Genomic DNA, 25,960 nt, shown 5'->3' with positions numbered 1-25,960 from the left:
TGTGCATTTAGGTTGTTTCCATGTCCTGGCAATTGGGCATAGTGCAGGTATGAACATAGAGATGCATGTATCTTTTTGAATTACATTTTTCTCCAGATATACACCCAGAGTGGGATTGCTGGCTCATATGATAATTCTATATTTAGTTTTCTGAGGAAATTCCATGCTGGTCTCCATAGCAGTGGTACAAATTTACATTCCCACCAGCAGTGAACAAGTGTTCCCTCTTCCCACATTTTTTCCAGAATTTGTTACTTATAGCCTTATTAATCATGGCCATTCTGACCAGTGTGAGGTGGTACCTCATTGCATTTTGATTTGCATTTATCTAATTTGTAGTGCTGTTGAGCATCTTTTCATAAGCTTACTGACCATCCATATGTCTCTTGGCAGAAATGTCTATTTAGGGCTTCTGACCAATTTTCCATTGGGTTGTTTGTTGTTGTTGTTGTTGAATTGTATGAGCTGTTTGTATATTTTTATTTTTAAAATAAATCTATACACTTCACTTTTTTTGTAGTTGTTTTTTCCCCAACACATTTTTTCCCACTGTAAAGCATGGAGACCCAGTTATACATACATATGTAGATACTTTTTTCTCCCATTATCCTGCTTCCTTGTTGGTTGCATCATCTGTAAGTATTTTCTCTCAAACAGTAGAATGATTTTTAGGTTTTTTTATGATTTACTTTGCTGTGTGAAAAGCTTGTAAGTTTGATTAGGACTCATTTGTTTATTTTTTTATTGGTAATACTTTAAACTTTGTTTATTTTTACAGTACCTTTCTGATATTTCATCATTACTGTACAAAAATGCAAACAATTTCTGAAAGTTATTCTTGTATCCTGCAACCAATTTCTGAAAATATCTTGCACTTTGCTGAGTGTATTGATCACATCTACTATATTTTCCATGGAATCTTTAGGGTTTTCTATATATAGTAACATCTCATCCACATACAATGATAATTTTACCTCTTCTATTCTAATTTGGATACCTTTTATTTCTTTGTGTCTGATAGCTTTGGCTAGGACTTCCAATATTTTATTGGAGAAAAGTGGTGAGAATGGGCATCCTTGTCTTGTTCCAGATTTTGGAGAGAAGGGTTTTAGCTTTTCTCCATTGACTATTATATTGGCTGTGGGTTTATTATAAACATATTATGTTGAGATGGCTTCCCTCTATACCCACTTTGGTAAGAGGTGTTCATGTTTTTATCATGAATGGATGTTGAATTTTGTCAGGTGCCTTTTATGCATCTTTTGAGATGATCATGTGGTTTTTGACTTTTCTTTTGTTAATGTGGTTTGTTTATTTACTCATTTACTTATTTTTTAAATGGCTGCACCAATGACATATGGAATTTCCTGGCCAGAGATTGAGTCCAAGCTAAACCAGTAAATTATGCTGCAGTTCTGGCAATGCTATATCCTTTAACCTTTTGTGCCAGGCAAGGGATTGAACCTGCACCTCTGCAGCAACCTGAGCCAGTTCAGTCATTTTCTGAACCCACTACACCACAGCAAGACCCCTACATTGACCAGTTTGCATATGTTTAAGCATCCTTTTGAACTTGGGATCAATCTCATTTGGTTGTGGTGTATGAACTTTCTGTGTGTGTGTGTCTGCTGTTGGATTCTGTTTGGTAAAATTTTTTTTGAATTTTTGTATCTATATTCATCAAATATATTGGCCTATAGTTTTTTTATGGTTGTATCTTTAGTTTTGTTATTAAGGTGAATTTAGCTTCATGAGGTATCTTTCAGAGTGTTCCACCTCTGCAGTCTTTTGGAACAGTTTGACAAGTATGGGTACAATATATTCTTTGTATGTTTGGTAGAATTCCCTCCATATGCCATGAGAGCTGCCCTAGAAATGGCAAAAAACAAACAAACAAAAAGAAATAAAAGGGGATCTCATTTCTTATCCACTCCAAATCAAACCATCTGGCCTTGGACTTTTGCTTCTAGGGATTTTTTTTAAATTATATATTCTGACACCTATGGTCAATTAATCTTTGACGAGGGAGGTAAGAACATAAAATGGGAAAAAGAAAGTCTATTCAGCAAGCATTGCTGGGAAACCTGTACAGCTGCATGCAAAGCAGTGAAACTAGAACACACCCTCACACCATGCACAAACATAAACTCAAAATGGCTGAAGGACTTAAAGAGAAGACAGGACACCATCAATCTCCTAGAAGAGAACATAGACAAAAAACACTCTCTGACATCCACCTCATGAATATTTTCTCAGGTCAGTCTCCCAAAGCAACATAAATAAGAGCAAAAATAAACCAATGGGACCTAATCAAACTGAAAAGCTTTTGCATAGCAAAGGAAACCAAAAAGAAAACACAAAGACAACTTACAGAATGGGAGAAAATAGTTTCAAACGATGCAATGGATAAGGGCTTAATCTCTAGAATATACAAGCAACTTATACAACCCAACAGCAAAAAAGCCAATCACCCAATGGAAAAATGGACAAAAGACCTGAATAGACATTTCTCCAAAGAAGATATACAGATGGCCAACAAACACATGAAAAAATGCTCAACATCACTGATTATTAGAGAAATGCAAATCAAAACTACCATGAGATACCACCTCACACTAATCAGAATGGCCCTCATTAATAAGTCCACAAATAACAAGTGCTGGAGGGAGTGTGGAGAAAAGGGAACCCTCCTGCACTGTTGGTGGGAATGTAAACTGGTATAGCCACTATGGAGAACAGTTTGGAGATACCTTGGAAAGCTATACATAGAACTTCCATATTACCCCACAATCTCACTCTTGGGCATATATCCGGACAAAACTACTTAAACGAGACGCATGCACCCACATGTTCATTGCAGCACTATTCACAATAGCCAGGACATGGAAACAACCCAAATGTCCATCGACAGATGATTGGAGTCAGAAGAAGTGGTATATATACACAATGAAATACTACTCAGCCATAAAAAAGAATGACATAATGCCATTTGCAGCAACATGGGTGGAACTAGAGACTCTCATACTGAGTGAAATGAGTCCGAAAGACAAAGACAAATACCGTATGATATCACTTATAACTGGAATCTAATATCCAGCACAAATGAACATCTCTTCAGAAAAGAAAATCATGGACTTGGAGAATAGACTTGTGCATGCCCAGGGGGGAGAGGGAGGGAGTGGGAGGGATCAGGAGCTTGGGCTTATCAGACACAACTTAGAATAGATTTACAATGAGATTCTGCTGAGTAGCATTGAGACTATGTCTAGATACTCATATTGCAACAGAACAAAGGGTGGGAAAAATGTATACATGTAAGTATAACTTGATCCCCATGCTGTACAGTGGGCAAAAATAATAAAAAATAAAAAATAAATAAAAACTAAAAAAAACTGTATATTCTATTTCAATTTTAGTGATTTATCTCCAAATTATTTCTTGATTCAATTTTTGTGGACTATATATTTCTAGAAATGTTTTTATTTCTTCTGGGTTTTCAAATTTGTTGGCATGTAATTATTCACAGTATTCTCATTTTATGTATTTTTGCAATTTCCATTGAAGTTTATCCTTTTTCATTTCTTTTGTTTATTTGGAGTTTCTCTTTTTTCTTCTTGGTGAGCCTGGCTAGAGATTTGAATTTTGTTTCCCCTTTCAAAGACCCATCTCTTGGTTGTGTCGATTTTTTTTTTCTATTGTTTGTTTAATTACTATTTTATTTATTTCTCTCTGATCTTTATTATTCCCATCTTTCTCCTGACTTTATGTTTTATTTGTTCTTTTTCTAATTCTTTTAGGAGCTATGTTAAACTGTTTGAGATTTTTCTTCTTTTGTGAGGAAGCCCTGTTTCTCTGTGAACTTCCCTCTAAGAACTGCTTTTGCATTATCGCATAGATATTGTATGGTTCTGTTTTCTTTTTCTTTTGTCTCAATGTATTTTTAACTTCCTTTTTGATTTCCTCATTTACCCATTTTTTTTTTGTTTGTTCTAGTAGCACATTGTTTAGTCTTCATGTAGTCTTTTTCCCCCTCATTTCTTTTCCTGCAGTTGATTTCTATTTTTTTGCCACTGTGGTCGGAGGAGATGCTTGAAATAATCTCTGTACTCTCATATTTAGGTTAGTTTGGTGCCCAGGTATATGATCAATCATAGATAATATTCCATGCACAATTGAAAAGAACATAAGAATCATTTTACATTATTTCTTTTTTTATGTATTTGTAGGGAAAGACAAATTCTTAGCGATTTTCCAGGGATACTCTGGGAAATCTTACATCAGTTTGGAGTAAAAGGACTTCCTTAAAATATTGATTTTCAGAAGTTGTCAATACTGTCAAAAAGGATTGGATACTTGACTAAATAGGACCACAGATAACTATGAAACCAAGTGACAATCAAAAAGAAATGAAGAAAATTACATAGCTGTAAAAATGTATCTCTATTAATGTTGATAAAGCTATTTTATTGAGTAATCAAAGGAATGATAAAGACAGTATGAGGAGAGAAAATTACTTTTTAAGACATAAAATCTTGGTTTCCCAAGCAGAATACTTAAAATGTAAAGGAGAAACTTTTTTTTTCAATTTATTTTTAATTTAGACCTGAAGTCCAAGGAAACTTTGTTTCCACAGCAGAACTCAATTCTGATTTTGCATCAAAATTAGAATTTGATTTTAAAAATTGATTTAAAAAACTCATAAATAAATTCATTCAAATTAGCCATATTTGACCATATATTATAAGATTCCTTTTCAGGATTATATTCCTACAAACTTTATACAACTTAAAAAAATCAATTTTATTGCTCTCTTTTGTGTTTCTTCTTTTGTATTTTGGAATATTAATCATTCTGCTTTAGGACAAAATTACTTGTTTCCATTTACAAAAACACACCCTCCATTCTATTCTTTATCAAAAACACATCTTACTTTCTTTGCTTACAGAGTTTTAGTTTTTCTTTGCCCTTATTAGTCCTACTATTTTCATATACATATATGATGAGAATTTCTCAAAACCTGTCACATTTCTTCTATGGAAAAAAAACAGGAAGTAAGTAATTGTTAACTCTGGCCAAATAATATTATTCTGTAGCAAGTTTATGAATATATTATTTAATAATTTTCTAGAGGCATATGCCTGTTTTCCCCATAATTAGATTTTAATTTGAAAAATTTGACTTGTATACTCAGAAATCATCCCTGCTCTCAAGACAACGACCATGCAGTCTCCCCCCAAATTTCATTGTGACCCTTGGCGATTGATCCTCTTTGCCTTCTAAGTTCTCATCCTCTTGCAAACACTGATCTGCTTCCCACTATATAGGTTAAATTTGCATTTTCTAAATTTATATTCATGGAATCACACAGTATGTAATTTTTATGTGTTATTTCATTTTTTTTTTTTGTCTCTTTGCATTTTCTATGGCTGCTCCTGTGGCATGTGGAGGTTCCCAGGCTAGGGGTCTAATCAGAGCGATAGCTGCCAGCCTACGCCAGAGCCACAGCAACGTGGGATCTGAGCTGTGTCTACAAGCTACACCACAGCTCACGGCAATGCCAGATCCTTAACCCTCTGAGCAAGGCCAGGGATTGAACCTGCAACCTCATGGTTCCCAGTCAGATTCGTTAACAACTGCGCCACGACGGGAACTCCTATTATTTCATTTAACATAATCATTTTCAGATTCCCTAATGCATATGGTATTTTCAAAGTAAAATTTCTGATATTTATTAACAGACCCAAAAATAGTTAGATTTTTCTAACCTTTAAAAAATCCAAGTGCCCAGGAGATAAACTTTTGTTCTGCAAGTAAACTTTCACATTTTATCTTATTTGGGAATGATGTAGATAGTCAATAAGTATACTTTTTTTTAACTTAAGGTCATATCACTTTAATTCTTAAGTCTCCAAATACATTTGTGACGCTATTTTCAAATGTGGACATTTATTATTATAATTATAATAATGATATATGAAAAACTTGATTATTATACAATATACTATTAATCACATAAAACATCAAACATACTAAAATGTTAATTTATAAATTTTATATTATTTACATGTATTTAATTATCTTCTAGTTAATTATTATGTTTGATTTGATCATGAATATCTCATGAACTAAACAACAAATTTAGCCATCATTTTGTTTGTTTTTTTTTTTTTTTGGTGGTATATTCTGCAAGGATCAAATATCAAAAAAAAACAATGTCATTTTTAAACATATTGTTCTTCCTTTTTTCTTTTTTATATCTACTGTTTTTGACATGTGTCAAGCAATTCATATTATTATACATTTTATTTTTAGGATGGATTTATACTTCTATAATCCTAAACATCTAGTGAAGATAATTTACTCTTAAGTTTGACTAGCAAAAGCAGATGGAAAAAATAGTGTGCCTACATTATATTTAAAACTGACAACTTGGAAGTTACACCCGTTTTATTTTATGAACAATCTTAAAATATAGCTTTGTCTACCAAAGATTGTTCTGGGTCATGTGGACTTTTAAAAATTGAATGTGTTCCCATATTTCATATAGTTTTAGGAATGCTTAATTTATAGAAGTGCTCATTTATCTCTAAGGTTAATTAAGTAAAATTCCTTTATGGAATTTTATAAATTTAGTAATAACATCCATTGGTATAAAAATATCAAGTATACATAACATGCATGTATACATACATACATATATAATATACATAAACAAATAGACAGGCCAACAGAGATCTTACAGTTTTCATTATAAATCTTAGGAAGTAAAACATGATATAATCAAACAGTTTTATCTCTACCTTATATTTTCATCTGAATTGTTATGGAGGAGACCTTTATGATATTCTTTTGACCTGACATACAATCTGATGATGACTGTGGACTCAATTTAAGATCAGTAACTGAGGAGATATCTAACTGCTCCCTGGGCATCTTGAAACCCTATCTGAATAGGTAAAGCACTTAATTCTGTTTTCAAACAGCCTTTTCTTCTCTTTTCAGTCACAGTTGGTTCCTTAAGGGGGTTTCTTAGTCCCTTGTGAGCTCTCTATGGATGGCTGGGGACCTCAAGTTCAAATGACTGCAGGGAGCAGAGGAGCTGAGGTGGGAAATGTCCATCAGGGTGGAGAGGGATGGAGGTGTTAGCCATTTGAAAGGGACATAACAAAGGTTTCAAGGGAGCTGAAGGAAAGATTTAGAGAAGTAAAAGGAGGAAGAAGGATCAGCTCTGATGGGAAGGGACAGGTTTTAGAGAAGCTAGTGTGGGGGAATCCTTAAATTTGCCAAAGAGGCCATTGAAATTTCAAGTAATCCATAGTAAAACAATGCCAAGAATAAAACAGAAAGAGTTAGTGGAAAACATATTCAGCAGGGGTTCAAGAATATATTCTTCACTCCAAGAAGAAGCTCCTAAGTTCTTAATTATTGGTACTTTCAACTTATGAATGGAGACACTTGGGACCCTCAACCCCATATATGCTGGCCTGGCAGTCTAACCTAGATTCTTGCACTCAGTATCTTTGGACTCTAACTCAACTAATGGTTGACTGTGACTCTGAACCAGCTTCTGATGGAGAAACCTGGCACTGTAATCTAGGCTCTTTTTGTCTGGGATTCTGTCACAGTTTCTAGAGAACTGAAATCTTAAAGAAGCAAAATCTATTGTTTTCAACTTCAAGGGAAGCTTTAAGGGATATTTGTATGGGATATTTGCTAGGAGTTGGAATAACCAGTGGATCCCTGATCAGTTAGTCAATAGTAAAGATAGTCTTCAGAGGTGCACAGTTATGGTCCTGGGTGAATGGTATACTGGTCCATTTATGAGTCTGATCCTGTCTGATTTGCAGTACCATATGTCAAAGATAAATCATTTCTGGGCAGCAGTTTAAGAAGTAAAATAAATTTTTACTTAGGGCTATTCACTAGGGGAGAAGGGACCTCAGTTTACAATGAGCTCAATTCCAAATATTGCATGGGCAAGTTGTAATCTATTGCTAAGGAGTCTTGTGAGGGCCAGTGCATGGACTAATATAAGAGGATGTGTCAAGTGTGCGTGGGGGTTCTGGCTGAATAAACCTAAGAAGATTCTTGCTGAAAACAGGCCACACTGATCAGAAATTACCAGTGTATGGTAGAGGATTAGAAACCTGACAGATATGGAGGGTGGGACAATATGGAACATGAGGGACTCTTGTTAAACTGACATCTGGGTTCTTACTAAGGATTTTTCAATGAAGTGCACATATGGACTTAGGGGAGCAACTAACTCTTTTGTTATAAGCCAGTCTTCAGCTTCCTGGAGTTGTTGAAGCATTTCAGAGCTCTTCCCTAAATACAGCCACCTTCCAAACAGAAAGGAGCTGGCTTTGGACATTAGCAAGGAAATAGGAGGAAAAGAACTGTTGGTACTAAAGTCATAGCCAGTGCTGGCCACAGCAGTAATGGAAAAAAGTATTTCATTGCCATGAACAGCAATTACCCTAATGTTTCTGTTGAGGCCATCAGTGATTAAGAAAACCATAAACTAATGGCCCCAGAAAGTGTTTTAAATAAAAGGCCTTGGTTTAATCTTACCTGGGCTTCCCAAGACCAGGCTGAGGTGCAGAGACTTCTGGGATGGGGTCATTTTCCTTGGACTTGCCCTAGAGAAGGTATTGAAGGAACAACTCTTGGAGGAATCAAGAGAAAATACCTTCCTACTCCCTATTTTTCATGCAAGTGACTTTTCAACAGGCCCACTTTTTACATGAATCACCTAAACTTGTGTTTTATTTCTCTGGTACAGATTGTTTCCTCTGGATCATTTCATGCTGTTCTTACAGCTTATCTACTCTTCGGCCCTTCCCCTGATTGCTGTGTTACATAGACTGAAGGAAGTGCTGGAGCATGGTCACAGCCTTGGAGACAAAGCCAACAAACTCCGCCCACATTCCCTTGACTGCCTGTCTATGTGAGGTACTAGTCTCTTCTTTTTGTTCACATAATGTGCCATTATGTTCTGCATTTACATATTGGTAAATTTCCTATATTTTCCCTTCTGGATTTTTTTTTCTGGTAGACTTTATTTCTCTATTTGAACTGTTTTTTTGTTTTCGTATTTCTCCTTCACAGTATTTTTAAATAAACATTTACATTAAAAGGAAAAGTGAGTGTGTGTTAGGAGCCAGACTAAAGTTCAGTAAAACAAATGATCTTTGTCACTATCAAATGAAAAGTGGACAGCTACTCAACTGCTGAACTAAATATTGGTGGTAATACATCCGGAATATAAGATATCCTTTAGGATTTCTCTCTTTGTCACCCATACTCTGTGATTAAAGTCGATGGAAAACTATAATAACTCAATCCAAGAAGGACTAACAGTGAACCAAAACTTTCAGGACTGACAGTTTGGGTCACCTCCAGATAAAGAACTATGGTAAGTTCAGGTACTTACTGAGGCAAAGGGAATATAGAATTTTCAGTAAAAGTGGTAGTTATAAATACCAGCTTTGATCTTATTACTAAAAGGAAGACTGAAATTGTCATGAGTATTTCTTCCTTCTTGTGTTGACACCTTTGTGTGTATATATACACATAATAAATAAATATATATGTTTCCTATCTTCGCTTATCCCCTATTGTTCAATGTGAGATGTTTTACACTTATATCATAGTATTTAAGTATTGTTGGATTACAACATACTGTTTTTTATGGGATATCTAGGAGGAGAGTAAACATCCCTCAATGGCATACCTCCTTTTCTGGGGAAGAGGTGACTATGTTTTTAGTTGCACACAGGTTGCTATATCATGTTAGGCAGAATTATGACCATACTTTTGTCTTTGATGATTCAGTGTGGTTGCAGATACTGAGTGTATGTGCCAATTTGAAAAGGGTGGATTTATGATGGTTAATGTTCTATGTCAACTTGATTGGGCTAAGGGAAGTCAGGTAAATGATCATTTCTGAGTGTTTGTGAGAGTGTTTCCAAAAGGGAGTTGCTTTTGTTTCAGGATTCTTCATAAAGATGTTCACCCTATTCAGAGAAGGCAGGTATCACCCAATCTGAAGAGAGATGACCAATGCAACAAAAAGACAAAGGGAAAGTATATTTCCTCTCCTCTATTAAAGCTTAGAAAGCCAATATTTCCTGGCCTAATATGTTAGAATTCCTGGTATATGCCTTGTACTTTCAGATTTACACCAGCAGCTCACTGATTCTGAGGCCGTTGATTTGGAACTAAGAGTTACATTATCAGCTCCCTCCTTCTTAAGCCTTTTTCCTTTGCTGAATTATTCTACAGTCATCTCTTTGTTCTCCATATTGTAGATAGCAGATTGTGGGAGTACTCAGCCTTTATAAATACCTGAGATAATTCTTACAATAAATATCTTCTTATATCCGTCTCTGGCTTGCTGGAGAATGCTAGCTAATATGGATTTTGGTAGCAAGGGTGGTTCTCACAGAACATAATTTTAAAGATGATTTTCTGGATTTTTTCTGGGTTTTCTGGATTCTTTTATCTAGTATGATTAGATTTAAAGATGATAATTACTATTTCACATAGTAAGCAGAGCACTGGTAGGCAATCATGTGAGCTGACTGTAGAAATAAACCACTTTCTTTGTGCAAGACTGATTACATTGGATCCCTCTATCATGGACATTGAAATATTTTTCCCTTACTGGAATAGATTCTAAATGATACAGATTTAGCATATCTTCATGCAAAACTACTGCCAAAACAGTCATTCATGGACTTAAAGAATGCCTCATCCACTGTTATGGTATATTGCACAATACTGTTTCAGATCAGTGAACTCACTTCATAGCAAAAGAAGTGTGGCAGTGGGCCCATGCACACAACATTCACTGGTCATACCACATTTCTCACCGTTATGAAGCAACTTGTTTGCAAGAGTGGTCAAAAGGCCTTTAGAATTCTTATTTACATAGCCAGTAGGAAGACATTTGTTATAGGAGTGTAATAATATATCCCAGAAGGCTATTTATGCTCTGAATCAGCATCCAGTATGGTGCTGTTTTCCTATTTCCAGGATCCATGGGTCCAAGAATAAAGGGGAGGAAAGGGAAGCACCACTTTTTTTTCTTTCTGTGCCTCCAATTTCAGTATCTGTTGATATTTGGTAGTAGAGATCATGCTTTATGGTGCTAGCCACCAGGCATTTAATAAAATGTAGCTTGTATAAAAAAATGGAAAAGAAAGATTTATATAAAAAACACTAGATTCTGATTCAGGAGGGAAGCCTATTGAGAAGATTTCTTGATGTTGTACTCAAGGCATCTTTAGATGGTGAGTACAGTTAGCAGTGATAATCCAAGGGATTTCCTGGTCTGAGGTTTGAACGTCCGCAGTGATGGCACTGGGTTTTCTGTTGAACTTTCTGAGTGGTGCACACAGTAGTATGAAGTTTGCCCACACAAGATCATTTGTGATGATTTACTTGAGGTTTATATCTAGTTCTGTAGCTTCAACTTGCAGAGATTCAGTAAAAGGGAAATTTTATTCCTCCATGATTCCAAATCAGAAGGGAGAAAAATTTGAAATATTAATTAGAGTTGTAGGCAGATACTGGAGGAAACTAGAAGAACTCAGGCTTTTGCATTGACTGGAAAAATGTGCAAGATGGAATCCAAAGGGTAGATTGTAGTTTTCCATTATTTGGTTCTAGGGTCACCATCATTCAGTCAGAAACAAAGTAAAACAAATGTGTTTTCAAAATAATCATGTTTCATCGTACTTTATCAGATGACTTATAAAAGTGCATCGAGTAGTGATTGATCGCAAGATCCTTGAGTTTGCTTTGCTAGAGTTTTTCTTAAGGAATCTCATATTAGACTATCAAATGCCACTCCAGGTTAGAAAGCAAAGTTGCTTTGCTAGAGTTTTTCTTAAGGAATCTCATATTAAACTATCAAATGCCACTCCAGGTTAGAAAGCAAAGTCAAGGACTCACCACAATACTTGCCTGCAATACCTGTAGAATCAGGTGAATTACCTTCTTCTAAAGATCAAAAAAATATCTTGAAATTTGTGGGCCCACCATGAAGTGATTTTCCTTACTGAACTGTAATTTCGGAGACCATTTCAGACAGGTACAAGCTGTTATTTCCAATGGTTTTTACAAGCATTACCTCCTTAAAAACAACTTTATTCCTTTAAACTTCCTGGTCATGTGAGTCTATGCATATTTATCCCTAATATGGCATTCTAGTCAAATATTTGGTAATATAAGCAATATTTCCAGTCATGTCCTAACACAAAAAGAACAGATTCTTATTGAATTTATGAAGATAATTATATTGGCATAAGATAAAAATATTCATTAACAGTTTTCAAGTTGTAGGAGATCAGGTAATGAGTAAAATTCATAGATACATCTTTGTTCACAAAGGATTGCTTTAACAAATTGCCATAATTACACACAGTTTAAGAGAAAAAGTTTCCGTATATTTTGAAAACAAACATAAAAAACAGCAATGTTTCAAACAAATTCATCAAGTATTATAATGGTACTCATTAGTTTATTTAAACCCATGAAATTAATTTTTGCTTTCCCTTTCCTTCGGTTAGCAATTGTATGAATCCATTAAATTTTTCAATACTTCTGGTAATTCTTAGACTAAATAATGTTCTCAAAGTTATTTATGTCATGCTATCAATGAGAATTTCTGCCTGTAGCTGACAGTAAATACTTTTTGAGAAGAATCAAAGTCAAATAATAATTTACTGTGAATGATGAATGACATAAACTGTCCATGATTAAAGTTTTGAAGAGAGTTGACAGGATTGAGATGGCAGAATAGAAGGACTTGAGCTCACCTTCTCTCATAAAAACAACAAAATTACAAACAAATTCTGAACAACCTTCAACAAAATTGACTGGAAACTTTCAAAAAAATATCCTATTCCAGAAGACAAAGAGGAGGCCACATCAAAATGGTAGGAGGGGTGATTATGTGATATAAGCAACCCCATACCCACCAGGTGGGCAGCCCACAGATTGAAAAGTAACTGTATCACAGGGACTCACCTACAGGAGTGAGAGTTCTGAGCCCCTTGTCAGGTCCCCACACCTGTCAATCTGGCATTGGGAGAAAAAGCCCCTGGAGCATCTGGTATTGAAGGCCAGTGGCACTTGTGTGCAGAAGCTCCATGGGACTGGGGGAAATGGAGACCCCATTCTTGAAAGTCACACACAGGCTTTCATGTGCACTGGGTCCCAGGGAAAAGCAGGTATTTCATAGAAATCTGGGTTGCACCTGACTACAGTTCTTGGATAATCTCCTGGGAAAACAGGGGTTGACTGTGGCTCATTGTGTGGGAAGGACATTGGGGGCAAAGTTATCAGGAGTGTTCATTGTGTGTTCCTCTAGAGGTAGCCATTTTGGGAAGATCCAGCCCCACTCACCAGCACTGAGAAGTCCCAGGCCAAACAATCCACATGGGATCTCAGCCCTACCCATCAGTAAACAGGCTGCCTAAAGACACCCCAGGCACACAGCCACCTCCAATCTCACCCAGAGAAAAAGCCCCACCCAGCAGAAGGATAGGAATCAGCCCCACCTACCAGTGGTCAGGAACCAGTCCCTCACATCAGGAAGCATACAGCAAGCCATGGTACCAGCTTCAGTCACAAGAAGGGCAGACATCAGAAGTGAGAGAGGCTACAACTCTGTTGTCTGCAAAACAGAGACTGCACCAGAAACCTATAAAAATGAAAAGGCAAAGAACTATAACTCAGATAAGGGAACAAGAAAAAAAAAAAAAAACAGAAAAACAGCTATGTTATCTGGAGATTATCAACTTCCAGCCGAAAGGCTTTAGACTCTTGATGCTGAAGATGATGCAAGACATTGGAAATAAACTGGAGGCAAAGATGGATAATTTGTAGGAAACACTGAGCAAAGAAATACAAGATTTAACACTTAAGCAAGCAGAGATGCAAAATACAATAACTGAAATAAAAAAATTCATTAGAAGCAGCCAACAGTGGAATACAGGAAGCAGAAGAATGAATAAGGTGGAGGACAGATTAGTGGAAATCACTGATTCAGAACAGAAAAGAGAAAAAAGAATGAAAAGAAATGAAGAGAGTGGCAGAGAACTCTGGGACATTAAACACACCAACATCTATATTATAGGGATGCCAGAAGGAGAAGAGAGAGAGAAAGGGACAGAAAAAATACTTGAAGAGATAATAGCCAAAAAACTTCCCTAACACGGGAAAGGAACCACTCACTCAAATCCAGGAAGCACAACGAGTACCATACAAAATAAACCCAAGGAGGAACACCCAAAAAAACACATTAACCAAACTGACCAAAATTAAAGACAAAGAGAAAATAATGAAAGCAGATAGGGAAAGAAACAAATAACATACAAGGGAACCCGGATAAGGTTATCTGCAGATTTCTCAGCAGAAACTCTGCAGGCCGGAAGGGAGTGGCATGATATACTTAATGTGATGAAAGGAAAAAACCTCCAACCAAGATTACTCTATCCATAAAGGTTCTCATTCAGACTTGAAGAAGAAATCAAAAGCTTTACAGATAAGCAAAAGTGAAGAGACTTCAGCAACACTAAACCAGCTTTACAACAAATACTAAAGGAACTTCTCAAGTCAGAAAATAAAAGGCCACAACTAGAGATAAAAATAACACAAATGACAAGTCTCCTCAGTAAAGGCATATATACAGTAAAGATACAAAATCTTCCATTCACAGTTACGCCACAAAAATCAGAAATTGTGAGAAGAGGAGGGCACAAATGCAGGACACTGGAGATGCACTTGCAATTAAGAAACCAACAACTTAATCTCATTCTATATACACACACACACACACACACACACACACACACACACACACACACACATAGAGAGAGAGAGAGAGACTCTTATATAAAAACTTCAGAATAACTGCAAACCAAAAATCTACAATTGAAACACACACAAATAAGAAAAATTGACTCTAATACAACACTAAAGATAGTCATCAAACCTGAAGAGGAGAGAACAAGAGAAGAAGGAAAGAAAAAAGAGCAACAAAAACAAATCCAAAACAGTTAATAAAATGGCAATAAGAACATAAATGTCAATAATCACCTTAAATGTTAATGGTGTGTTTTTTGCAAATGCCCAAACTAAAAAACATAGACTGGCTGAATGGATACAAAAACAAGACCCATATATATTCTGTTTTCAAGTGACTCACTTCCCTTTTAGGGACACATACAAATTGAAAATGAGAGGATGGAAGAAAATATTCCATGTGAACAGGAATCAAAAGAAAGCTGGAGTAGCAAAACTCGTATCAGACAAAATATACCTTAATTTGAAGATCATTTTAAGAGGCAAGGAAGGTCACTACATAATGATCAAAGGATCAATCCATGAAGAAGATATAACAATTTCAAATATCTACACACACAACATAGGATCACCACAATATATAAGGCTACTGATAACAACCTTAAAAGGACAAATTGACAATAACACAATAATAGTGAGGGTTTTTAACACTCCACTTACAGCAAGGAAAGATCATCTAGACAGAAAATCAATAAGGAAACACAGGCCCTGAATGAAGCATTACACCAGATGGACTTAATAGATATTTATAGGACATTTCATCCCAAAGCAACAGAAGACACATTCTTCTTAAGTGCACATGGAACATTCTCTAAAATTGATTGCATCCTGGGCTACAAATCAAGCTTCAGTAACTTTAAGAAAATCGAAATCACATCAAGCATCTTTTCCAATCACAATGCTATATGACTGGAAATCAAGAAAAAAATTGCAAAATATACAAACACATGGAGACTAAACAACATGCTACTAAACAACCAATGGATCACTGAAGAAATCAAAGAGGAAATTGAAAAATACCTAGAAGCAAATGACAAAGATAAAACACTCTGAAACCTATGGAATGCAGCAAAAGCCATTCTAAGAGGAAAGTTTATAGCAATACAAGCCCACTTCAAGAAACAAGAAAAAGCTCAAGTAAACAAGCTAACTTTACGTCTAAAGCAGCTCAAGAGAGAAGAACAGACAAGACCTAAAGTTATTAGAAGGAAAGAAGTCATAAAGATCAGAGCAAAAATCAATGAAATAGAAACGAAGAAAACCATAAAGATCAATGAAACAAAAAGCTGATTCCTTCAAAAGATCAAAATAATTGATAAACCCTTAGATTTATCAAGAAAAAAAATAGAGAGGACTCAAATCAATAAAATTAGAAATGAAAAAGGAGAAGTAACAGTGGACATCACAGAAATACAAAGGAACATAAGAGACTACTCTATGCAACTACATGCCAATAAAATGGACAACCTAGAAGAAATGGACAAATTCATAGAAAAGTACAATCTTCCAAGACTAAACCAAGATGAAATAGAAAAGATGAACAGACCAATCACAAGTATTTAAATTGAAACTGTGATTAAAAAATTTCCAACAAACAAAAGCCCAGGACCAGATGGCTTCACAGGCGAATTCTATCAAACATTTAGAGAAGAGCTAACACCTCTCCTTCTGAAACTATTTCAAAAAAATTCAGTGGAAGGGCTCCTCCAAAACTCATTCTGTGAGGCCACCACCACCTTGATACCAAAACCAGACAAAGATACCACACACAAAAAAAGAAAATTATAGGCCAATTACACTGATAAATATTGATGCAAAAATCCTCAAGAAAATACTAGCAAACCACATCCAACAATACATTAAAAGGATTGTATATCATGATCAAGTGGGATTTATCCCAGGGATACAAGAGTTTTTCAATATCCACAAATCCATCAGTGTGATGCACAACATTAACAAACTGAAGAATAAAAACCATATGATCTTCTCAATACATGTGGAAAAAACCTTTAACAAAATCCAACACCGATTTCTGATAAAAATCCTTCAGAAAGTGGGCATAGAGGGAACCTACCTCAACATAATAAAGGCCATACATGACAAACCCACAGGGAACATTATTCTCAATGGTGAAAAGCTGAAAAATTCCCACTGAGGTCAGGAACAAGACAAGGATTTCTGCTCTCACCACTACTATTCAATATAGTTTTGAAAGTCCTAGCCACAGCAATCAGAGAAGTAAAAGAGATAAAAGGAATCCAATTTGGAAAGGAAGAAGTAAAACTATCACTATTTGCAGATGACATGATACTATACCTAGAGAATCCTAAAGACTCTACCAGAAAACTGTTAGAGCTCATCCATGAATTTGGCAAAGTCGCAGGAGACAAAATTAATACACAGAAAATGACTGCATTTCTATATACTAACAACGAAAGATCAGAAAGAGAAATTAGGGAAGCAATGCCATTTGCCATCACATCCAAAAGACTAAAATACCTAGGAGTAAACCTACCTAAAGAGACACAAGACCTGTACTCTGAAAACTTTAAGACACTGATGAAAGAAATCAAAGATGACACAAATAGATGGAAAGACATACCATGCTCTTGGATTGGAAGAGTCAATATTATCAAAGTGACTATACTACCCAAGGCAATCTACAGATTCAGTGCAATCCCTATCAAATTACCAAGGACATTTTTCACAGAACTTGAACAAAATATGTTAAAGTTTGCTTAGAAGCACAAAAGACCCAGAATAGCCAAAGACATCCTGAAAAAGAAAAACAGAGCAGGAGGAATCAGGCTCCCAGGCTTCAGACTATACTCCAAAGCAACAGTCATCAAAACCATATGGTACTGGCACAAAGGCAGAAATATAGATCAGTGGAACAGGACAGAAAGCCCAGAACTAAACCCACACACCTAGAGCCAACTAATCTATGACAAAGGAGGTAAGAAGATACAGTGGAGAAAAGACAGTCCCTTCAATAAGTGGTACTGGGAAAACTGGACAGCCACATGGAAACGAGTGAAGTGAGAACACTCCCTAACACCATACACAAAAATAAACTCAAAGTGGATTAAAGATCTAGATATAAGACCAGACACTATCAAACTCTTAGAGGAAAACATAGGCCAAACTCTCTCTGACATAAATGACAGCAACATCTTCTCAGATCCACCCCTTAGAGTAATGACAGTAAAATCAAAAATAAACAAATGGGACTTAAATTAAACTTAAAAGTTTCTGCACAGCAAAGGAAACCCTAAACAAAATGAAAAGACAACCCACAGAATGGCAGAAAAATCTTTGCAAATGAATCAACTGACAAGGGATTAATCTCCAAAATTTATCAACACCTCCTACAGCTCAATACCAAAAAAACACAAACAACCCCATCAAAAAATGGGCAGAAGATCTAAACATACAATTCTCCAAAAAAAAGACATACAGAATGCCAAAAAAAAAAACCACACGTAAAGATGTTCAACATCACTCATTATTAGAGAAATGCAAATCAAAACCTTTGATTTTGAGGTACCACCTTACACCAGCCAGAATGGCCATCATCAAAAAGCCTACAAACACTAAGTGCTGGAGAGGGTGTGGAGAAAGAGGAACCCTATTACACTGGTGGTGGGATTATACATTGGTGCAACCACTGTGGAAAACAGGATGGAGATGCCTCAGAAAACTAAACATAGAACTACCATTTGATCCAGCAATCCCACTCCTGGGCATCTATCCAGAGAAAGCCATGACGCACAAAGACACATGTACTCTGATGTTTATTGCAGCACTATTTTAAATAGCCAAGACATGGAAACAACCTAAATGTCCATCAACAGAGGAGTGTATCAAGAAGATGTGGTACATATACACAATGGAATATTACTTGGCCATTAAGAGGAACAAAATACTGGCATTTTTAGCCACATGGATGGACCTAGAAATTACCATGCTAAGTGAAGTCAGCCATACAATGAGACACCAACATCAAATGCTTCCACTGTTATGTGGTATCTGAAAAAAGGACACAATGAACTTCTTTACCAAACAGATACTGACTCACAGACTTTGAAAAACTTTCGGTTTCTAGTGGAGAGAGGTTGGTGGGTGGAGGCATGCTGGGGGTTGGGGTGGAAATGCTATATCATTGTACAACTATAAATGTAATAAATTCATTGAATAATATAAAAGAAAGTGCTTTACAATCTGCACACAGAAAAAATAAAGAGCTACGTCTGTAACCAAAATAAATAAAATGTTAGGACATTAGAATGTTATGGTGAATTTGTCACTTAAGATCCACCCACCCGCACAGAAGACATACCTTTCACCAATAATTTGAGAAATAAATTGAAAGGGTAGCCTCAGTATCACCAAGGAAATCAATTAACTTCGTGATTTCAGTTCTCTGTAGGATAGACCTTACAGTGATAACTACAGACAGTTTGGGGGAAATTTTAAATTCATTGTGAGTAATTGGATTGGGGTGGCTATGACCAAATGGCTTTGCTCAACCACCAGAGGCAAAATAGGTGTAGTTGTTGTAATAAATAGCAGAGAGAAAACAGTAACCAGAATATTCTGCATTGGCTAGTTAAGAAAATCTACTAAATTATTTTTCTTTTTTTGGCCTTTTTAGGGCTTCACCTGCAGCATAGGGAAGTTCCTAGGCTAGGGGTTGAATTTGAGCTGCAAGTGTCAGCCTATGCCACAGCCACAGCAATGTTGGATCTGAGCCTCACCTGTGACTTACACCACAGCTCACTGCATGCCATATCCTTAACCCACTGAGCAGGGCCATGGATGGATACTACCTGGGTTTGTTTCCACTGAGACACAATGGGAACTGGAGTAAACTCTTACTTAATCTGAAAAAGCAGAGACACTCTAGGTCAAGGAAATTAAGGCCTAATTTGAATAATAAAAAGGGAGTTATGATCCCTCAATCAATTCCCAGACATGAGCCAGTTTGAGGACACAGAATCTCTAGAATAAAAGGGATATCAGGTCTACTTGAAATGGCTCCTATTATACTCTCAAAAATTAATACTGTTAATCTTTTTCCCAGACTTCCCCAAATGGACTTAAGGCCTTTTACCATGGTAACATTGCATGGGGAAAAGAAAATATTTAGGTCTTTCAGGGAGAACTTGGACATTGGCTCTGATATGACATATCCAGGAAACTCAAAATATCACTATTGTCCTCAATTCAGAGGAGATGCTTATGGGGATCGGATGATCAGTTGACTTGATATGACTCAGGTCTGTCTCATAGTGGGACCAAACATTTCCAGGAGTATCTGTGGTTATTCCCTGATCTGGAATGCATATTTGGAAAAGAGATACATTGCAGCAGGCAGAATCCCTTCACTGGTTCCCTACCCTTTGGAATGAGGGGTATGTTTTTTTTTTTTCTCTTTATGGCTGTACCTGCAGCATATGGAAGTTTCCAGGCCAGGGGTCAAATTAGAGCTGTAGCTGAGGGCTATGCCACAGCCACAGAAACACCAGATCCAAGCCACAACATGACTTATATATCACAGCTCATGACAACATCAGATTCTTAAACCACTGAGTAAGACCAGGGATTAAAGCTTCATCATCAGAGACAATGTCAGATCCTTAACCCACTAAGCCACAACGGGAACTCCTAAGTGATGGCTATTGTGATGTGAAAACCACATATAAGCCACATAGACTTCTGCTATCTAGTAATATAGAAAATCAAAAGCAGTACCACATTCTTGGAGGAATTGCAGAGACTCATTCCACCATCAAGAATGTGAAAGATGTAGCAGTTATGATTCTTACCAAATTTCCAAAATGTCTTCTATTTCAACTGTGCAAAAGAATATAGCACTTGGAGAATAACTATGGATTAAGTAATTTTTTTATTAATGGTGATACCAACTGAAGATACTATCCCAGATATGGTTTCATTGCTTGAACAAATTTAAACTTCCACTGGTACTTGGTAACACCTAATGATCTGGCACTTGCTTTTTACTCCATATCTTTGCAGTGATTTTCAGAACCAGTTTCAATGCAAATGATAAGGCCATCATCTAAATTCACTGTCCTACATCAGTGTTATATCAACCCTTCAGCCCCACATCACAGTTTTGTTTGCAGGGATGTTGATCACCCTCCTTTTCACAAGATATCATGTAGTCCATTATATTGTGACACTATATTGCATGGACCTAGTGAGTGAGAATAGCAATTATTCTAGACTAATTGATAAGACCTCTGGATGGATAATAATTCCAACTAAAATTCAGGGACATTCCACCTAAGAGGTTTCCAGGGGTCCAAGTGTGAGGTATGTCCAGAAATTGCTCTTAAGTTGAAGAACAAGTAGTTGTATCTGGCCCCAGCTATAAACCATGAAAGAGGCACAACACCTACTGGTGGATATCAGAGATAGCATGTTCCTCACTTGGGTGTAATAGTCTGGCTAATTTACCAAGTGACCTAAAACAATGCTTGTTTTCAGTTTGGTCCAGAGGGAGAGGAGATTGTATAACAGATCCAGGTTTTTGCTCTGCCACTTGGACCATATATTCCCTTGGACACAGTGGTTTATAAAGTTTTACTGGGAGATAGGTATGTTGTTTCAAGTCTTATGTGGCCCTTATAGGCAAAGAATGGTGTAGGCATTTGGAAATTTGGAACAAGGCTCCAGTATCATTTGCCAATAACTAGTCCCTTTGTCTGCTACTGGGCCTTAGCAGAGACTGAATGCTCTACCATGGGCCATCAAGTTATTCTGTGACTGAAGCTGCCCATTCATGACCTGGTTATTTTGTGCTTTTCCCCCAACCCCTGAGCCATAAATGTGGAATGCACATTGATAATCCATCATGAATTGGAAATGGTAAATACATGGTTAGGCCCAGGCAGGCCATGACGGTACAAGTAAGCTACATAAAGAACTATTGCAATGCCCATGTCCTTACCCCTACTGCTCTACCTACTGTCTCTCAGCCAACACCTATGGACTCATAGGAAGCTTCCCCAAATCAGCTGACAGATGAAGAATAAATGTGGGCCTGGTTGACAGATAGTTCTGTGCAATGTGAAGCACCACATATAAGTGGATAGTTGTATCACCACAGTCCCTTTAGGGACTGAAGGATAGTGGTGAAGGGAAATCTTGGTGAACAGAACTTCATGCAGTGAAGGTCATTCACATTGCTTGGAAGGAGAAATAGCATGGAATTATATACTGATATATAGTCTGTGGCTAATGCTTTAGCTTGATCGTCAGGGATGTGAAAGGAACATGCTTGGAAAATGGTTATCAATAAAATTAAGGGAACATTAATGATATAGACCTCTCTTACTGGGTGAAAGAAACCAATGAAGATATCTGTGTCCATGTGAATGCCCACTGATGGGTGACCTTAGCAGAAGAGGATTTCAATAATCAAATGGATAGGTGACACATTCTATGGATACCAAACAGCCTCTTCCACATACATGTCTGTCAGTGTCAAATGGGCTCAACATAAATTTGCCTGTAGTAGAAAGGATGGAGGTTATGCATAAGCTCAGGGACATGGATTTCCAGGCACCAAGGCTGAGTGTCAAATCTTCCAACAGTGGACAGCAACAGTGAGTCACTGATAGAGCAATATTGTTTAGGATGTTTGCCCAGCTTTGGGTAGTAGTTTCCTTACACTGGACTAATTTCATTATGGAAGGGACAGAGTTATGCCCTTTATGGAAAACACAAGACATCTAGCTATGGATTTGCTTTACATGTGTTCATTTCTTCTGCCAAAATGATCGTACATGGAATTTTACAATACTTACACACTAGTACCACATAATATTGCTTTGGGTTAAGGACCTCAACTAATACAATAGAATTTTAATAATAGACTCATGCACATGCAATTCACTGGTCTCATTGCATTGCCCACCATTCTGAAACATCTGCCTCCATAGAATGGTGGGAGGACCTGGTGAAGTCTCAATTACAATGCCATATAGGTGGTGATAGTTGCAAGGCTGTGGCAGAGTTTTCTAGGAGGCTGTATGCACTCTGAATAAGTGTCCAGTATATGGTGATGTTTTTCTCTTTGTATGATTCATAGGTTCAGGAATCAAAGGGTTGAAATTGGAGTGGCAGCAATCAGCATTACCCATAGTGATCCAGCAGCAACATTTTTTGCTTTCTGTTCCAAGGAGTTTATGCTTTTCTGACCTAGAGAACTTAGTTTGAGAGGAAGGAATGCTTCCACCAAGAGACCCAACAATGGTTACCCTGAAATGGAAGTTATAAATGCCATGAAGTCACAGTTGGCTCCTCATGTTTCTTACTCAACAGGCAAGTGAAGAAGTTGAACTGGCGAGGGTGTTTTTTTGTTTGTTTGTTTGTTTCTGAGTATTGTCAAAGAAAAGCCATAGTGGAAAGTAGATAAGTTACAAAAAGTGATTTATTTGGACCTATGTTATAAGGAAAAAAATGCCTCAGTAGATATCTTTGCTCAATTCCAAGTAATGTATGGGCAAGTGGGAGTTTATCATCAAGGATCCTGCCAGAGAATATAATACTAATTGTAAATATTAAAGGTATAAAATAGTTCTTGCTGTGATTAGGTTCTCATCCTCCATAGTTGACCATATGTTGACTCCGCTAATAGGACATCATATAGTAACTTGTGGAGGGTGAGAGGCCCAGTTAGATATGGGGCATGATCAGACATGAAGGTTGAGGTCCTTTTGCTAACCTTACATAGCAGAGCTCTTTCTTTTTTCTTTTTTTTACCTGCACTCTTTTTCTTAATAACACCTGTAACCATCTGACATCCTATATTTTTATTAGAGTATAGTGAGGATAGTTGATTTACAGTGCTGTGTCAATTTCTGCTGTACATAATAATCTTGGTAAGAGCCTTACAAGGAAACACATAGATAGGCCCAGGAGAAGGTTCAGGAGCCTGAACAAATTTTGGTCAAGCAAATAATCTTTTGTCAGTCCCTCATCTTATTCAAAACAGCATAATCATTCTTTCTATTGAAAAATATTTTAGTATCTCATTTTTACCCTTGATTCTTGAACCTGTAAATACTGGATATCAAAGAAAAGATGCCCTATTCATGATGTTGATTCAAAGAATTTACAGGTCCTTTGAGAACCTTGTCAGAGTGCTGGAACATATTGCCACCTCTCTGGCACAATAAATGAGCCATGAAAAGGTCCTTCCCCAATTTTATCAAGTCATCTGCTTCAGGATTGTGTGTCACATGGTATGATAGCAAATTCCATGAGCATGGGCCAATTATCACATATGTTTTGCTGCTAAAAAATTTTCTTAATCTGAAGCAATGCTGGGTGAAATAGCAGCAGAGTGGATAAGGCATTCTTTAACACACAGGCGGTAATTTTGGCTCTATCACTGCATTCTGGCAAAGTAAAATGTATGAAGGTTGTATCTAGTCCAGTAAAGATAAAACACTTCTTCCATTATATAAGGGGTCTATCATAATCAACCTGAAATGAGGTATCTGGTTGATCACCCTATGGAATATTCCATATGAGAGAATCAATGTTGCTCTCAGCTGCTGATTGACTGGGCACTCAGACTTGATGAGTGAAAGTCAATATTGCTAACCCATGCATAACTTCCATTCATGCAACTATAGCTACTTTGTACATGAACCCTTTGGGCTATGGCAGTGATGGCTGGGCAAAGAGGGTAACTAGTATCCATAGAATGTATCACTTATCCACTTGATCAGTGAAATTCTTCTCTGATAAGGTCAGCATTTTGAACACATTCACATGAAAGGAAAATATCTTCATGTTTTTGTTTTTGTTTTGTTTTTGCCCATTGAGAGTAGTCTATTCACATACCTTTTCCAAAATTTCATTGTCACTAATCTTTCAACCAGGTTCCTTTCAAGTTCCTGCCTATATCAAGCCAAAGCATTGCCCACATTAAAAAGAAGATACATAATAAATAGCACTTCCTCCCTGTAGACACAATAAACAACTGGGTAAACTGCCTGATATTCTACCACTGGGATGCCTTCCCTCTACACAGTACTTAGAGATGTCCCAGAATGGGACTTTATGGCTGCAACTCTCCTCTTTAGGGTTTTGAGTATATATCCTGCAGAACCATTATTAATACAGGCCTATGGAGTTCTCACTGTGGGTCAGCAGTTTAAGGACCCAATGTTGTCTCTGTAAAAATGCAGGTTTGATCCCTGGCCTTGCTCAGTGGGTTAAGGATCCAGCGGCCATGGCTGTGGAAGTTGTAGCTCTGATTTAACCCCTGACCTGCAAACTTCCATATGTTGCAGATGTGGCCATAAAAAGAAAAAACAAAGCAACAACAACAACAAAAACAAATAGAAGAACACTGCAGGCCTGCATCTCTTTCCTTTGTCAACTATTAAGGACGTTCCTCATTAGGACACAAATGCAGGCTAGGAGAGAGAAGGCAGTCTTGCAAGAGTAAGATCCATGAGCTTAGGGATTCTTCTTCATTGCACTTATTTGTGCCTTCAGAATGTCCCTTGGCTCTACCATGTATATATAACCCCCACCCACTGCCAAGGTATGGTACTTCAATGCATTCTGAATGCTAGGCCTTACTTGGTCAGATAACACTCAGTTCAGGAGGAGCAATGCCAGTCACAAGGTAACTTGGTGGTCTGTGGTCAGGCATTCAGTCTCTAATTGATCCAGTAGCAGTCTAAGAGCTATTTCTCAAAAGTAGATTAAATATCTGTGGATGAAAGGAGGCTCTGGGTCAAACATCCTAAACACCTGCCCCATGCTTCACTTATAGGGGCTGCCAAAGGAACTCAACAAAACCATTTGCTGCTCACTAAACAAGAGCATTGAGTCTGCTGGAATATGTGGCCCAAGTGGCAGAGAAGCTTGAATAGCAAGCTAGACTTGTTGCAAACCCTTACTTTTTGTGGGCCCCACCCCAAACAAGAAGATTTTCATGTGACTGCAAACGTGGGACAGAATAACATACCCAAACTTGGAATATGTAGCCTCAGAAGTCCAAAAAGGCCCACTATGCATTGACCTTCTATCT

General features: G+C 37.0%; 1 protein-coding gene across 7 annotated transcripts in view; it reads left to right on the top strand.

Moving 5' to 3' along the window:
* The window catches only part of LOC102163334 (uncharacterized), a 158,769-nt gene that overhangs the window by 89,187 nt on the left and 43,622 nt on the right, over positions 1-25,960 (top strand). For all 7 annotated transcript variants that reach the window (XR_014840413.1, XM_085017116.1, XM_085017139.1 and 4 more), the window contains one exon: positions 8,786-8,955. Coding sequence is in view for 6 of the 7 variants with exons in the window: in XM_085017116.1 (XP_084873242.1) it covers positions 8,786-8,954 (169 nt within the window). In the remaining variant the exon portion in view is untranslated. The remainder of the gene's footprint in view (positions 1-8,785; positions 8,956-25,960) is intronic.

Source organism: Sus scrofa, chromosome 1 (genome assembly GCF_054392235.1).
Source record: "Sus scrofa isolate SSC_HxYL_T2T_F1_AM1 chromosome 1, Sscrofa_HxYL_maternal_Yorkshire_Landrace_v2.0, whole genome shotgun sequence".
NCBI classification, from domain to species: Eukaryota; Metazoa; Chordata; class Mammalia; order Artiodactyla; family Suidae; genus Sus; species Sus scrofa.
This window is presented reverse-complemented; position numbering and strand designations above follow the sequence as displayed.